Source organism: Salmo salar, chromosome ssa03 (assembly GCF_905237065.1).
Source record: "Salmo salar chromosome ssa03, Ssal_v3.1, whole genome shotgun sequence".
Taxonomy (NCBI): domain Eukaryota; kingdom Metazoa; phylum Chordata; class Actinopteri; order Salmoniformes; family Salmonidae; genus Salmo; species Salmo salar.
The window spans coordinates 66,805,491-66,820,932 of NC_059444.1; the positions used below are offsets into that span (position 1 = coordinate 66,805,491).

The 15,442-nt window shown below is 44.2% G+C and overlaps 1 protein-coding gene across 6 annotated transcripts; it reads left to right on the forward strand.

Moving 5' to 3' along the window:
* The first annotated feature begins 5,029 nt into the window (after positions 1-5,029).
* LOC106601209 (activating transcription factor 7-interacting protein 1) lies at positions 5,030-15,308 on the forward strand. Of its 6 annotated transcripts, none has more exons than XM_014193226.2 (13): positions 5,030-5,307; positions 7,004-7,029; positions 7,950-8,821; positions 9,247-9,443; positions 9,693-9,821; positions 9,927-10,001; positions 10,127-10,197; positions 10,477-10,622; positions 10,749-11,777; positions 11,901-12,011; positions 12,134-12,247; positions 12,327-12,394; positions 13,339-15,308. In XM_014193226.2, exons 3-13 carry the CDS (start codon positions 7,957-7,959, stop codon positions 13,828-13,830), a joined length of 3,297 nt encoding a protein of 1,098 aa, XP_014048701.2. In that variant the 5' UTR covers positions 5,030-5,307; positions 7,004-7,029; positions 7,950-7,956; the 3' UTR covers positions 13,831-15,308. The 6 variants fall into 6 exon arrangements, with proteins under 6 accessions (XP_014048701.2, XP_014048702.2, XP_045571116.1 ...); XM_014193225.2 differs by lacking the exon at positions 5,030-5,307 and adding an exon at positions 6,550-6,807; XM_014193227.2 differs by lacking the exon at positions 7,004-7,029.
* The last annotated feature ends 134 nt before the right edge of the window (positions 15,309-15,442 follow it).

A 15,442-nucleotide genomic window follows, 5' to 3' on the forward strand; every position in this document is an offset into this window, starting at 1 on the left:
AGTATTCAGACCCTTTACTCAGTACTTTGCTGACCACTTTTGGCAGCGATTACAGCCTCGTGTCTTCTTAGGTATGACACTACAAGCTTGGCACACCTGTATTTGGGGAATTTCTCCCATTCTTCTCTGCAGATCCTCTCCTGGTATGTCAGATTGGATGGGGAGTGTCACTGCACAGCTATTTTCAGGTCTCTCCAGAGATGTTCAGAGACTTGTCCTGAAGCCACTCCTGCGTAGTCTTGGCTGTGTGCTTAGGGTCGTTGTCCTGTTGGCAGGCGAACCGTCGCCCCAGTCTGAGGTCCTGAGTGCTCTGGAGCAGGTTTTCATCAAGGATCTCTCTCTACTTTGCGCCGTTAATCTTTCCCTCGATCCTGACTAGTCTTCCAGTCCCTGCTGCTGAAAAACCTACCCACAGCATGATGCTGCCACCACAATGCTTCACTATAGAAATGGTGCCAGGTTTCCTCCAGACCTGACGCTTGGCATTCAGGCCAAAGAGTTCAATCTTGGTTTCATCAGACCAGAGACTCTTGTTTCTCATGGTCTAAAAGTCCTTTAGGCGCCTTTTGGCAAACTCCAAGCGGGCTGTCATGGGCCTTTTACTGAGGAGTGGCTTCCGTCTGGCTACTCTACCATAAAGGCCTGATTGGTGGAATGCTGCAGAAATGGGAGAACCTTCCAGAAGGACAACCATCTCCACAGAGGAACTGGAGCTCAAATCAAATGTATTTATATAGCCCTTCTTACATCAGCTGATATCTCAAAGTGCTGTACAGAAACCCAGCCCAAAACCCCAAACAGCAAGCAATGAAGGTGTAGAAGCACGGTGGCTAGGAAAACCTCCTAGAAAGGCCAAAACCTAGGAAGAAACCTAGAGAGGAACCAGGCTATGAGGGGTGGCCAGTCCTCTTCTGGCTGTGCCGAGTGGAGATTATAACAGCACATGGCCTAGATGTTCAAATGTTCATAAATGACCAGCATTGTCAAATAATAATAATCATAGTAGTTGTCGAGGGTGCAACAAGTCAGTAACACAAGAGTAAGTGTCAGTTGGCTTTTCATAGCCGATCTTTGAGAGTATCTCTACCGCTCCTGCTGTCTCTAGAGAGTTGAAAACGGCAGGTCTGGGACAGGTAGCACGTCCGGTGAACAGGTCAGGGTTCCATAGCTGCAGGCAGAACAGTTGGAACTGGAGCAGCAGCACGGCCAGGTGAACTGGGGACAGCAAGGAGTCATCAAACCAGGTAGTCCTGAAGCATGGTCCTAGGGCTCAGGTCCTCCGAGAGAGAGAAAGAAAGAGAAAGATAGAATTAGAGAGAGCATATTTCAATTCACACAGGACACCGGAAAAGACAAGAGAAATACTCCAGATGTGACAGACTGACCCTAGCCCCCTGACACAAACTACTGCAGCATAAATACTGGAGGCTGAGACAGGAGGGGTCAGGAGACACTGTGGCCCCATCCGATGAAACCCCCGGACAGGGCCAAACAGGTAGGATATAGCCCCACCCACTTTGCCAAAGCACAGCCTCCACACCACTGGAGGGATATCTCCAACCACCAACATACCATCCCGGGACAAGGCCGAGTATAGCCCACAAAGATCTCCGCCACGGCACAGCCCAAGGGGGGGCACCAACCCAGACAGGAAGACCACGTCAGTGACTCAACCCACTCAAGTGACGCACCCCTCCCATGGATGGCATGGAAGAACACCAGTAAGCCAGTGACTCAGCCCCCGTAATAGGGGTAGAGTCAGAGAATCCCAGTGGAAAGAGGGGAAACCGGCCAGGCAGAGACAGCAAGGGCGGTTCGTTGCTCCAGCCTTTCCGTTCACCTTCACACCCCTGGGCCAGACTACACTTAATCATAGGACCTACTGAAGAGATGAGTCTTCAGTAAAGACTTAAAGGTTGAGACTGAGTCTACGTCTCTCACATGGGTAGGCAGACTATTCCATAAAAATGGAGCTCTATAGGAGAAAGCCCTGCCTCCAGCTGTTTGCTTAGAAATTCTAGGAACAATTAGGAGGCCCGCGTCTTGTGACCGTAGTGTACGTGTAGGTATGTATGGCAGGACCAAATCGGAAAGATAGGTAGGAGCATGCCCATGTAATGCTTTGTAGGTTAGCAGTAAAACCTTCAAATCAGCCCTTGCCTTAACAGGAAGCCAGTGTAGGGAGGCTAGCACTGGAGTAATATGATCAAATTTTTGGGTTCTAGTCAGGATTCTAGCAGCCGTATTTAGCACTAACTGAAGTTTATTTAGTGCTTTATCCGGGTAGCCGGAAAGTAGAGCATTGCAGTAGTCCAACCTAGAAGTAACAAAGGCATGGATAAATTTTTCTGTGTCATTTTTGGACAGAAAGTTTCTGATTTTTGCAATGTTACGTAGATGGAAAAAACCTGCCCTTGAAACAGTCTTGATATGTTCTTCAAAAGAGAGATCAGGGTCCAGAGTAACGCCGAGGTCCTTCACAGTTTTATTTGAGACGACTGTACAACCATCCAGATTAATTGTCAGATTCAACAGAAGAGCTTTGTTTCTTGGGACCTAGAACAAGCATCTCTGTTTTGTCCGAGTTTAAGAGTAGAAAGTTTGCAGCCATCCACTTCCTTATGTCTGAGACATAGGCTTCTAGCGAGGGCAATTTTGGGGCTTCACCATGTTTCATTGAAATGTACAGCTGTGTGTCATCCGCATAGCAGTGAAATTTAACATTATGTTTTCGAATGACATCCCCAAGAGGTAAAATATATAGTGAAAACAATAGTGGTCCTAAAACGGAACCTTGAGGAACACCGAAATTTACAGTTGATTTGTCAGAGGACAAACCATTCACAGAGACAAACTGATATCTTTCCGACAGATAAGACCTAAACCAGACCAAAACTTGTCCATGTAGACCAATTTGGGTTTCCAATCTCTCCAAAAGAATGTGGTGATCGATGGTATCAAAAGCAGCACTAAGATCTAGGAGCACGAGGACAGACGCAGAACCTCGGTCTGACGTCAATTAAAAGGTAATTTACCACCTTCACAAGTGCAGTCTCAGTGCTATGATGGGGTCTAAAACCAGACTGAAGCGTTTCGTGTACATTGTTTGTCTTCGGGAAGGCAGTGAGTTGCTGCGCAACAGCTTTTTCAAAAATGTTTGAGAGGAATGGAAGATTCGATATAGGCCGATAGTTTTTTATAATTTCTGGGTCAAGATTTGGCTTTTTCAAGAGAGTTTGGTACACATCTGGTGGATAGAGAGCCGTTTATTATGTTCAACATAGGAGGGCCAAGCACAGAAAGCAGCTCTTTCAGTAGTTTAGTTGGAATAGGGTCCAGTGTGCAGCTTGAAGGTTTAGAGGCCATGATTATTTTCATCATTGTGTCAAGAGATATAGTACTAAAGCACTTTAGTGTCTCCCTTGATCCTAGGTCCTGGCAGGCTTGTGCAGACTCAGGACAACGGAGCTTTGGAGGAATACGCAGATTTAAAGAGGAGTCCGTAATTTGCTTTATAATGATCATGATCTTTTCCTCAAAGAAGTTCATGAATTGGAGCTCTGTCAGAGTGACCATCAGGTTCTTGGTCACCTCCCCGACCAAGGCCCTTCTCCCCCGATTGCTCAGTTTGACCGGGCGGCCATCTCTAGGAATAGTCTTGGTGGTTCCAAACTTCTTCCATTTAAGAATGATGGAGGCCACTGTGTTCTTTGGGACTTTCAATGCTGCAGACATTTTTTGGTACCCTTCCCCAGATCTGTGCCTTGACACAATCCTGTCTTGGTGCTCTACGTACAATTCCTTTGACCTCATGGCTTGGATTTTGCTCCGATATGCACTGTCAACAGTGGGACCTTATATAGACTGGTGTGTGCCTTTTCAAATCATGTCCAATCAATTGAATTTACCACAGGTGGACTCCAATCAAGTTGTAGAAACATCAGGGATGATCAATGGAAACAGGACGCACCTGAGCTCAATTTCAAGTCTCATAGCAAAAGTCTGAATACTTATTTACATAAGGCATTTATTTTTAATAAATGTGCAAACATTTCTAAAAATCTGTCCGTCCAGCCATCCCTACCCAACTGTCTGGCCAATAGCCTACTTTATTGGAATCTCAAGTGCTCTATCCTTCATTCATAGCTTGATTACTTGTGTTGCCCATGTTTGAATGGGCAGAACATGTATGACAAATAAAAACAAAAGATTCTCACTTGATGTCCAAGATAAGTAATTTCAATTGAGCCAATGTTGTGGAGATTGTTGCTGTGTAAGATATGTTTTAGCCTATAGTCGTTCATTCATAATGACAGGATACCTAGCTAGAACACTTAATTTAATCAATTAAAAAAAACTCTGTTCTCCGACAGCTGCCAAAATGGCTGACTGAAAAGCTTGACATGCATAGTGAGGTTGCAGAACCTAGGCTTATTTGTGTTAAACTATCGAATGAAAAGTATACATTATAGGATGCATACAAATATTCTAATACTAATCAAACAGTAAGAAAAAGTAGTAGTAAACACGCAGAAGCAATATGAGATGGTTTTGAATCATGTTAGTTTATTTCCCTCTGGGTATAGCTCCTCACAAGTTAGTAATGTGTATTCTGAGGACAATATTCAGGATAATAATGTTTTATACTAAGGAGGCGAGACAATGCCTGAAGCACAAGGCAGGATAGATTGAGAGGGGGCTGTTTTGTATGATGAGTATAGAGTAGGGGAGTAGCTAAAAAAGTAGATGACTCCTTTTCATGAAGAATGGTGCAATTGAAAGTGCCTTGAAACACATTTGTTTCCCTTTTCTGTTGTGGAATTCTGTTCATTCATACACCAACACTCAAACAAACCTGCCCTAAGGGGTGGGTTTAGTACTAAAATAAGACATGTGAATCTTAATGATACTTCTAATTTTAAATCTTGAACATACACTGTTTCTTTATTTTAATCTGGTCCCAGTTTCTCCAAAAATAGTAGCCCCGCCTTCCTCTGTCTGGATTTCCCTCCCCGCCATCACACTTCCTGCTTTGTTTGAGAGGGAGCGAATTGACGGACTGAATAGGCTAGCTGTGGAGTTTAGAACATACGAATGTGGGCTAGGAAGTTTAGAACATACTAAGAATGTGCTGGTTTTGAGTGGTTGTGCTTCACTCCCAATCAGTGACAACAGACAGGATAAGGATAAGCAGACAGGTCAAGTTAGGTTGTTAAATGACTATGCAAGTTAGCATTTGTTGATTCAATTTAGCACTTAGCAAATTCTGGTCACTACAGGATCCTGTTTTGAAACTGAATGTAAAGGGTGAGTGACCTCGTGTTTAACATTGAGTTACTGCATTAAGATGTACTTTAATCTTAGTCTGTAAACTTCACTGAATGGATCATTGTATGTAAGTGGTGAGGCCATTGAAGGCATCTACATACCTTAGTGATGTAGCCATTGTAGGTCCGTTAACGCAGCATTTTGACTGAAATATACTTAACTTAGTCCTCTTCATCTTCTACCGCTGGAGTGTCTTTTGCCACAGTCCGTGCCCTGTCCCATGAGACCCATCTACTCCAGCACAGCCACCACTGTCCATCAATATGTGTCCAAGCCATCAGATCCTGAACGTCTTGATTTCAAGGGCAATGTTCCTACGGCCAATCTTCTTATACATGTTCCATTAGAGATCATATTTTGTCAGTGCAAACCATTGTGTGAAATATACCACTTCATAATTTAAATATCACAATACTCAACTTCAAATTGTTTGAGGCACAGGAGTGCGTCTTGTGATTTCTGGGCTGGAACAAAAGCCTGTGCACTCCATGGCCCTCTAAGTAATGTCAGGATCAATGACTTAGCCAGCTAACTGAGAAAGATTGATTTGAAATGTAAACAGTGCCGACTCAATATTCTATCATTTACTTGAGTTTTTTTGATAAACCGGAAAACAAACCACTATCTGAAAGTTTGCTAGTTACCTGGCTAACTTATTGATTCTGCTTTGTGACATACACTGTAGGACTAGGTTGGCCACGCCTTCCTTCACTTAGCCAACACCTGGTGCGACAAATCAACAGAAATCAATTAGTATGCAATTAAATTCAGGTGTGCAAACATTGTATCTACTGAACTTTTTTCACTGGGAAACTAAAATCAAATGTTGATACTTAGTCTAGCCGTTGATACTTAGTCTAGCCGTTGATACTTAGTCTGAGTGTCCACAGGTGCATTTAATTGCCTCCTTTCACAGGTTAATCTAACTGGGCTAAATAGAATTTAATCCAACTGCAAAGGCAATCCCCCATGAATGTAATCATAGGAGAAAGAACCAAATTCCCTTGGGTTTGACAAGTCAATTCAGGCCCATGATGTCAGAGGGGGGGGGTCACATGGAGCTAATCTTACTTAATTGTGTCAAATGCTCAATTAGGTTCTGGGGGGGGGGAATTCCTGAAAAAATATTAGAGAGACAAGTAAAGTCTCCCTCCTAAACGGAAATTCTTTACATGGAGCAAATGCGTCGCATTACATTTTCAACTGCAGGTAGTACTGGATTTATATGATGGGGCAGTTTAAGGAATGACATTCCACGAGGGCAACAACTTTTTCAAAGATGATTTGAAAACTAATGTCATTACAGATTCTTCCAACTCAATGGGGTTTATTCTATTGCTTTAAAAAAAACTGAAAATCTTACTGGCTTTAAGAGCTGTCCTAAATTCGTGAAGATGACATGGCTAAGATGACATGGCACCATGCAAGGCTACTTGATCGTTTGATTTGTTTTCATTCCTATTTTGATGAGAGGCAGTGGTAAGTATATGCAGAACTTACCGCTTAGTTGACACTACCCTGGAAACCTGATGTTTATTTAATGGAATTCTACATTGGGCATAAATGTGTTTGGATCAGAAAAGTTTCCTCTCACAACCTCTACAAGCCAGAATGTTGAATAAAATTGTATTTTAACTTACTTTACTGTTTGTCTGTGTGGTTGGTCTGTTTGCAGGTAGGAATGTGAGACAACATCCACAGGAAAGTATAATTCAATCATCTTTTCAAAGTGCTGGTAGTGTTAAGATTTGTCACCTGAAGCATGCACGTAAGCATGAGCCTGGCAAGTATTGCATGCGTACAAGTGTGTATGCTTCAATGAATTTCAACGTCAGGTTTCCAGTCTAGGTTGGCTATTGCAAGTGAAGGCTATCCTTCCTTCTCTCCACCCTGCTGCCTGCAGGCTTGGAGAAACTAGCAGCCTCTGTGAATGCTGCTAGGTGACATGAAAGGTCAAAAGCGGTGAGGGAGGAGCACCCTTGTCAAATGGAACAGTAATCTGGGCTGAAAGCTCATGCTGTCAACATAGCAGCATGTGTTCAGAAACATCTCTTTTGCATAAAATGTCAGAATTTTCAAACTAGCTTTCATTGGGAAGGCAGATAAAGCGTTTAAAAATGTGCATGTGAAAACAGAAACCTACTCATTACTCCACCTGCTTAACCCACTTTTTTTGTTTTGAGCCGCCGTCAGCCAGAGCAGGGCACCTGGCTCACGCCCAGGAGGCAGCCCGGTTCCAAAACAAATGCAATCGCTTTTCACCCGGTGCAAACACCTCACACCGGGGCCAGATATTTGAAACCCATCACTGAGTCGCCTGCTTGAGTTGCCTGGCAGGCTTTGCACTCTACCAATCAGAGTTGACAGGGTGTAAAGAGGAGGAGCTGCATGATTGTGGGTGTGTCCTATCTTGGACTTCAACAATAGTGTGTACGGGAAAGTCAGTGCTCCCACTTCTATTTGAATTTAATACACTTCATTAATGAAGAGATTAATGAAAATGTTTCAGTTTTTCATTTGCATGAATCAAAAGCATTGAAATGCAATTAAGTAGAGTAAAACAAAAACAGAATTGTACATGATTGACATTCTTTTGCTCTCTCTTCTCTACCACCTTTCAGGTCAAGCATGGATGTTGCTGTCGCAGAGGAACCTTTGAGGAAAATCTTCAGAGCAAAAAAGACTATGAAAGTCAGCGATCGACAGCAACTGGAATCCCTTCACACCACGCTTTCCTCTCCATGTTCTTTCCCATCCCCACCTCAGCCAGCAATTGTAAATGGGAAGCACTGTGAAGATGTGTCTATGGAAGTAGATAAAGAAATACATGGAACTACACATACCACCACTCATGCCCTTTCCTCCCTGACAGCCACATCCCTGACCTCTGAGGAATCAACGGCCTCTGAATTACTGGTTTCTTCATCACAGAACATACACTCTGATGTAAAAGATGTTGAGGAAGAAGGAGAGGGGGACAAGGAGTCTACATTACCCAGCCTCGAGGTAGAAGACAAAATGAATGGACTGATGAAGGGGGATAGAAATTACAAAGGGGATGTTATCGTTTCCTCTCCTGTGAGTTCAGAGAAAACAGAAGCAGTAAGAGAGAGACAGGTTGATGGTATGGAAGTAGACCTGGTACCAGGTACCACTCAGGACACAGTGCCCATATTGAACCCTGCTGCCTCCCTCCTGCTGTCCTCCAACACGGCTGTAGAGTCTGTCTCTTCCCCTTCCCTCTCCCCGTCATACACGGCAGAGTCAGACCAGGAGGTCAGGCCAGGATTCCTGGTGCTTAGTGAAGATGAGGATGTCCAGGATGAGAGTGACGAGGAAAAAGATGAGAAAGAGGAGGAACAGGAACAGAGGGAAAGTGAAGGAGGGGTAGAAAAAGTTGAGGTTAACATGAAGAAGCCAGAACAATTTGAAAGTGGTGCTCCAGTTGACTCTCCGTCCCCTTCATCACCAACACCCCTTCAGATTGATGAAGGTAATCTTAGTCTTTTCCAATCCCAACTGAAGCACCGAAGTGATTATGTCAAGTTTAGTTCGTATGTTTATTTTTTAATTTGACCTTTATTTAACTAGGCAAGTCAGTTAAGAACAAATTCTTATTTTCAATGACGGCCTAGGAACAGTGGGTTAACTGCCTTGTTCAGGAGCAGAACGACATATTTTTTTACCTTGTCAGCTCGGGGATTTGATCTTGCCAACTTTCGGTTACTAGACCTACGCTCTAACCACTAGGCTACCTGCTGCCCCAGATGTTAGCTAGGTTGCATGAATTTGTCATATTTCTGACTTCAACTGGCCTGTTGGCCAGCGGAGATTTAATTTTTTTCAAGATGGCTTCGATTATAGCGGTGTTTTGATAGTTGGATGATATTATAATGTGTTGTGTTCTCTCTAAACAAGAAGAGGAGGGTGCTGCTCTACAGAAGAAACGATCCTTGTCTGGAGACTCAGAGGATGGTGGTGAAAAACAGGGAGAAAGAGACTTGGAAGTGGTGGAGAGGCATAACAAGAGGCCCAGAGTAGACTGTGAAGAGCTGGAGGCTCATGTGGAGCTGAAGATCAGTGGGAGCGCTGAAAGGCAACACAAGCTAAAGAAGGTTGGTCCTCAATTGAGATTTTTTATTTAAATAAACCACATCTCATTTCCCAAGTTGTAGTCATGTATCCTGAGTTGCATGGCATATTTTTGGCTATTTTTTTTTAAATATTTATTTTATTGGTGCTACCTTCTCGTGTTTTGGGTGTTATTTATAAAAAAATCTCTGGGCCAGTTTTAAGGTTAAACAAATAAACTAACCTTCCATCTTTTTTCCTCACTTGCCCATTAAAATCCCTGTCCTCTGTAGGTGGTGCAGCAGCTTGTTGAGGAGAAGTTGCGTGTTCTGCAGCTCACACTATTTGACAAGAGTCTTCAGGGGCTCAGAGACAGACTGGACAAAATAGAAAAACACCCGAGTGCACTCAAGAGCCTGCAGGTCAGTTGTCAAAAGATAATAAATAAAACACAAATCTAGGATAAAGACATTGGAATGTATTGCCCATTAGACAAGCAAATCCATGCTCCACGTGTGCCCTTTCAGGCAAAGATTGCCCAACTTTCTAAGAAAGTTGGAACTGCCAACCAGGCCAGGGAGAATGCCAAGAAACCTCCAGAGGTGAGTGAAAATGGAGGCAATTGATCTTTCAATGATGACTGTGATTTCAGAGGGAACTTGCTTTTTTGAAAGATTGATGGTACCATTGGAACTCTATACAAAGTGCTCTTCCCTATATTCATCAGGTACTGTTGCCACCTACCTCTACTTATGCCACAGCAACCACCCCAGCAGAATCAGCAATTCTCGGCCTGAGGTAAGTCAATGGTTTGAAGTGTAGCAGCGTGTCCCAATTAATCAGAGGAAAAAACATTTCACCAGAGGGTAACCAAAAGAAATAGGTGCATTGACAACGAAGATTCAATTTGTCATTGAGTTATTTGGGATAAAAGCAATTGATTGGATGTACAGTAATGTCATACTGTATCTCTCAGCATCCACTTATGTTTGTGTTCACCATCATTCTCCACTGAGCAGCCTTTTGATCAGCTTCCTGAATCCTCTGCCTGTAATCATTTCCTCTCCTTGTAAACAGAACAATGGGGAACAACACACCGGATCCAAAGCGTAATGATCAGGGCAGTCAAACCCCTGCTCCTTCACGTAATGATCAGGGCAGTCAAACCCCTGCTCCTTCACGTAATGATCAGGGCAGTCAAACCCCTGCTCCTGTACCTACAGGTGAGCAGGAGTCTGTTGGCAGGTTTCTCTTTATCTTAATCTGTGTGTTTTCTTTAACCAACTGATATTATTATTGTATACAGTGTCTTCTTTTTTTTAAATGTCCATTTCTTTCTCCTCCACAAGCCTCCTTGCTACCTTCCCCCTCTTCCACAGCCTCAGCCGGATCTCAACCCACATCCCAAACCTTGATGCTGAGCACCTGTGTTACCCCAACACCAGGCCCGTCCACCTTCCCTCTCCAGTCATTCCTCATACAGCTGCCTGGTGGAGGGACAGCCATCCTTACCAACCCAACCAACTCCCAGCTAATCCCAGTGTGTGCACTTCCTGCCATGACGAGTTCCACTGTGACACCCACCACTGCCTTCCTCCTGCAGAGGACTACTCCCTACACCCCTGCTGCTACTAAGCCCCCCTCTGCATCTGCCCTCTTATCTCATTTCGCTGCCACACCCACAACCATGACTACACCCACTGACACACCAGCTGCCACAACGTCCCACATGACCACACCCATAACCAGGGCCACAACCATAACCACACCCACATGCAGGGCCACAACCACACCCTGGGCCACAACCAGGGCCACAACCACACCCTGGGCCACAACCATAACCACACCCACATCCAGGCCTTCAACCACACCCTGGGCCACAACCATAACCACACCCACATCCAGGCCCTCAACCACACCCAGGGCCACAACCATAACCACACCCAGGGCCACACCCAGGGCCACAACCATAACCACACCCAGGGCCACAACCATAACCACACCCAGGGCCACAACCATAACCACACCCAGGGCCACAACCATAACCACACCCAGGGCCACAACCATTACCACACCCAGGGCCACAACCATTACCACACCCAGGGCCACAACCATTACCACACCCAGGGCCACACCCAATGTCTCCCACCCTGGAGCCACTGGGACAGTCAGCAGGCCCAGCTCCGGTGTGTCTGTCTCCGTCTGTGAGTCCATTCGTCTTGTGTCTGTGGCGAACTCCACTTCAACTTCATCCTTACCAAGATTCTCAATGCCAGCCACCACAGGCACTCAACCCTCTGTGCGACCAGCTGCTCCAGTGCATCCAGCTGCCCCAGCGCAACTAGCTGCCCCTGTACCACAGGTGCCTGCGAAAACAGGTTAGCTTACACCTCAGAAGTTTGGCTTGTTATTTTGGAAGAGTAAATGTAAATAGTTTGTTTTGCCCGGATTCTCAGTGTCATTCTAACTGAGAAGATGTTTTCCTACACTCTCCTATGTAGGTAGTGAATCTACAAACCCTCCTTCAGACTCCACACAGGCATCTCACCCTGCCAAATCAGAAGCATTCATAGACCTGACAGAGGAGGAGGAGGAGGATGATGATGTTCTAGGTAAGATTGATATTCCTTTCCCTCCCTCTTCCTTTTGGTGAGCAGTATTTTATGATATTATAGGGGCCAGACGTGCAGTGAGTTGTACATCTCTCGAAGTTGTCCCAATGTGTTGTGTGCAGTTACTGGAGTGCTGAAGGCTCCGATGGCTTTGAAGGCCTTGCCTTCAACAGCGGGTCAGCGAACAACAGCCACACAGCAAACCGCCACCTCCACTTCAGTCGGAACACAGGCCGGTAAGTGGTGTCTTGTGCCAACACTGTCTGTGGTTATGTTGACAGTAGAATACCCAGATTGTTTTATTTATTGTTTCAGTGAGGTCATCTCTTGGTCAGACTTCAGCTGTTGGATCTCCGCACGCTGTTTATCATCGCCCCCTGCAGGTGAGATGATAATATTTGAAAGCAGAGCAACTCTTTCAATACTTGCGCTGCGTTTCGAACTCATAAAAGACACACCCTCCTCCACTTACCCTCGCCTTATGCAATTGGGGGAATACCCGCGGTCGTCTTTGTCATCAGTCCAAATGATTAGCCAAGCAAGGGAAGTTGGCAACGTAAGCCCCTCAGCCCTTGTTTTTGATCGAGTTTGCAAGTGTACAATTATGTTCACTTCGGGGCCTGAAACGCCCCATAATTCCATTTGCGTTGATTGTACATCCACTAAGAAAAGTCAGCCTAAACTTAAAACCAACATTAATATGGAGAAGTCAACATACAAGTGTAAGTAAAAACAAATGTAAATAAGTTAGAAATGGTGCTACTAATGCACATGACAGCTCAAACACTTATCATAAAAGTAATGATGTTTTTGTTTGGTTAGCTTTTGGATATGATAGCTTGCGCACAACTTTCCCTGACATCACACTTATACATTGTAGTTTTCAATGTATCTGATAATGTAGGATGGCTAACATTCGATGTCTGCGGAGGTGTTGTCTTCTAGCCAAGATTATGAAATGCAATCAGAATTGACTGTAGCGCATATAAGGCACTCACAACAGCTACCAGTGGTTCCATGATGACTGAAAACAACCATGAGATGAACGAGTGACACATTTCCGGGCAAGAGCGGTTCATTTAAAATGAATTCCTTCTTCCCTCGCCCCTTGCCCTGCAAGTGTCAACTCGCAGACGTCATGATATGTCATCAGAAGTGTCCACTTAATTTGAGGGCTGAGGGGAGAGGGTGTCTTTTAAGCGTTTGGAATGCAGCCATGTTTTCCAATTGGAATAAAATGTACATATTGGCCTATAATCAACCAAAGAGAGTAAACATTGCAAATAGATGTGAAAGTTGTAACATTTTGATAAAATTCATCTTTCAGGGCTCCCCATCTAAAAGTGATGCCTCAGCAACATCCACTTCTTCATCTTCCACACCTTGCCCTGAGCCCTCTCCCCTTCCCCCCTTGCCTGTCCCACCTCAAACTATCAGCCTGCCCCTAGAAGCGGCCAGCACCAGCCCTCCACAGCAGCCTCTGCTCAAAATAACCCGGGTTCCGAGCCAGAATGACGGCATCGTGCTCTCCTGGTCTGTGACTGAGGTAGACAGGAGCTGCGCTGCCGTGGACAGCTACCACCTATACGCCTACCACCAGGACCACTCTGGCCCCAGCACACCCCCCCTACTCTGGAAGAAGATAGGGGAGGTGAAGGCCTTGGCTTTGCCCATGGCCTGTACACTCACACAGTTTGTCTCTGGCTCCAAGTACTACTTTGCAGTCCGTGCCAGGGACATGTATGGCCGCTTTGGACCATTCTGTGAGCCTCAGTGCACTGACGTCTTAACGTCCCCTTCATCGAAAGCTCCAATTTAACCACACACTAAGATTTAAGTTCAAATGTAAAATTTGTTGTCAAGTTAAAACGAGTAATGTTGACTCTGTAGATTTTTTTCTTCTTTTCTTCTGGTTACTAAGCTAGCCAAAGTGAAAAGTTCAGTAAAGCTTCTGGCAAAACTAATTGCTTTATTTTCAAATGAATGTGTTTGGTATTTGTTTTATCAGAATTGTGCACTCAAATCATATTTGAGCCCAGGTGTTTACAAGAGTGACTTATCATTGGAATGTTACTGGAAAATGTTGTTGCCCATCTTGGTGAAATCGGTTGGCCACATGTGACCACTGTCTGCCTGCCGTGTGTTTGACCACATGGGAGCAGCATTGTACCAAAATGGATTCTTTGACACAGGACGAGAGGATTTGAAAATCAAACCTGAAATGGCCTGGTCCCATTTCTGAACGATTATGGACACAGTATTCTTTTCCTTCTAGTTTCCTGAATGTATTTGAAAACTCAAATTTCATTGCAGTTGTCAGTCTAACTGAAAGAACATACTATGAAGGGCAGAATGACCATGTTATTATATGGTAATACACAGTAGTTTTACGTCTCATGAGAAATGAACCTGCTAAAGCCTATGCGATCTCTTTTCCTCCTGCTCAATTTCTGCCACTGTGAAGGACAAGTTCTACAGTTAAATTATACATGATCTAGGGCCTCCTGTGTATGTGTGCACATCCTGTGCCTTTTTTTTTAATGGATGTAATTCAATTTTTTTTTTTTACCTTTTTAATTTGGCATGAGCAGAACCAGTCGTGATGTTTTCATATTGTCAAACAAATAACATGAAAAAGTAGGCTACCTGCGCGTGTTCGTCTAGTCCAAAATAACTCCAGCATCCAAACATTTGATGAATGGAAAGAGACATCCGTTACGAAACACCAAAAAGTCTAATGACATTCTGTGATTTTCATTAGGTCTACACTTTTGTAGCCTGAATTTATTGATCCGTCTTTGACAAAAGGACCTTTTTTGTAAAAAGAAAAGTTGGGATGCCTGAAAAGGGGCTGAGAGATGGGACTGTCCCGGGATGACAAGTGCAGCCACGTGGATATATATTTTAAACCATGACCGTGGGGGGTGTTCGTTTAATTTGGAATACGCTTTTATTTTAATATTTACCTCTGTAGTAGTACAAATTGCATTTGAAAGAAATAGTAGAATTGTTTAATTAGTATTATTTAGAGACCCTGCCCCCCACCCCAAAGTTTGACTTTGTTGCTTTTAGTGGGACTCATGTCTCATTCAGGGGGTTTGAGACCCCCCTGGGCCCCATGTAATTCACACTGCTGATCGTTTTATGCTCTGTCTGATAGGGACATGTAAAGTCTTAATGGCTGGTTAGAAACATGTAAATAAATGCATTGGACCTGACAACAGATTGACCGAAAGGTTAAGTACGAAGAAATATTCAGACTATTGTAATTTTTCATTAAAATGTTTGTAAACTTTACTGGTGTATTGATACTTGACTCTAGGGGGAGCTAGTCCCTTATCAGTTTTATTCACACTAACACCAGTTCCTAGACATTTATTGGAAAGGCACCCCCTCCTCCTCCACTCTCTCAATGCATACTAATGCTGCGA

What these genes read in the sequence shown, in the direction of transcription:
- LOC106601209 (XM_014193226.2), top strand. Translation starts at nt 7,957, where the DNA reads ATGGATGTTGCTGTCGCAGAGGAACCTTTGAGGAAAATCTTCAGAGCA. An exon ending in TCAGCAATTCTCGGCCTGAG is followed by an intron (nt 10,198 to 10,476) that starts GTAAGTCAATGG and finishes CCTTGTAAACAG; the next exon opens with AACAATGGGGAACAACACAC. An exon ending in GGAGGATGATGATGTTCTAG is followed by an intron (nt 12,012 to 12,133) that starts GTAAGATTGATA and finishes TGTTGTGTGCAG; the next exon opens with TTACTGGAGTGCTGAAGGCT.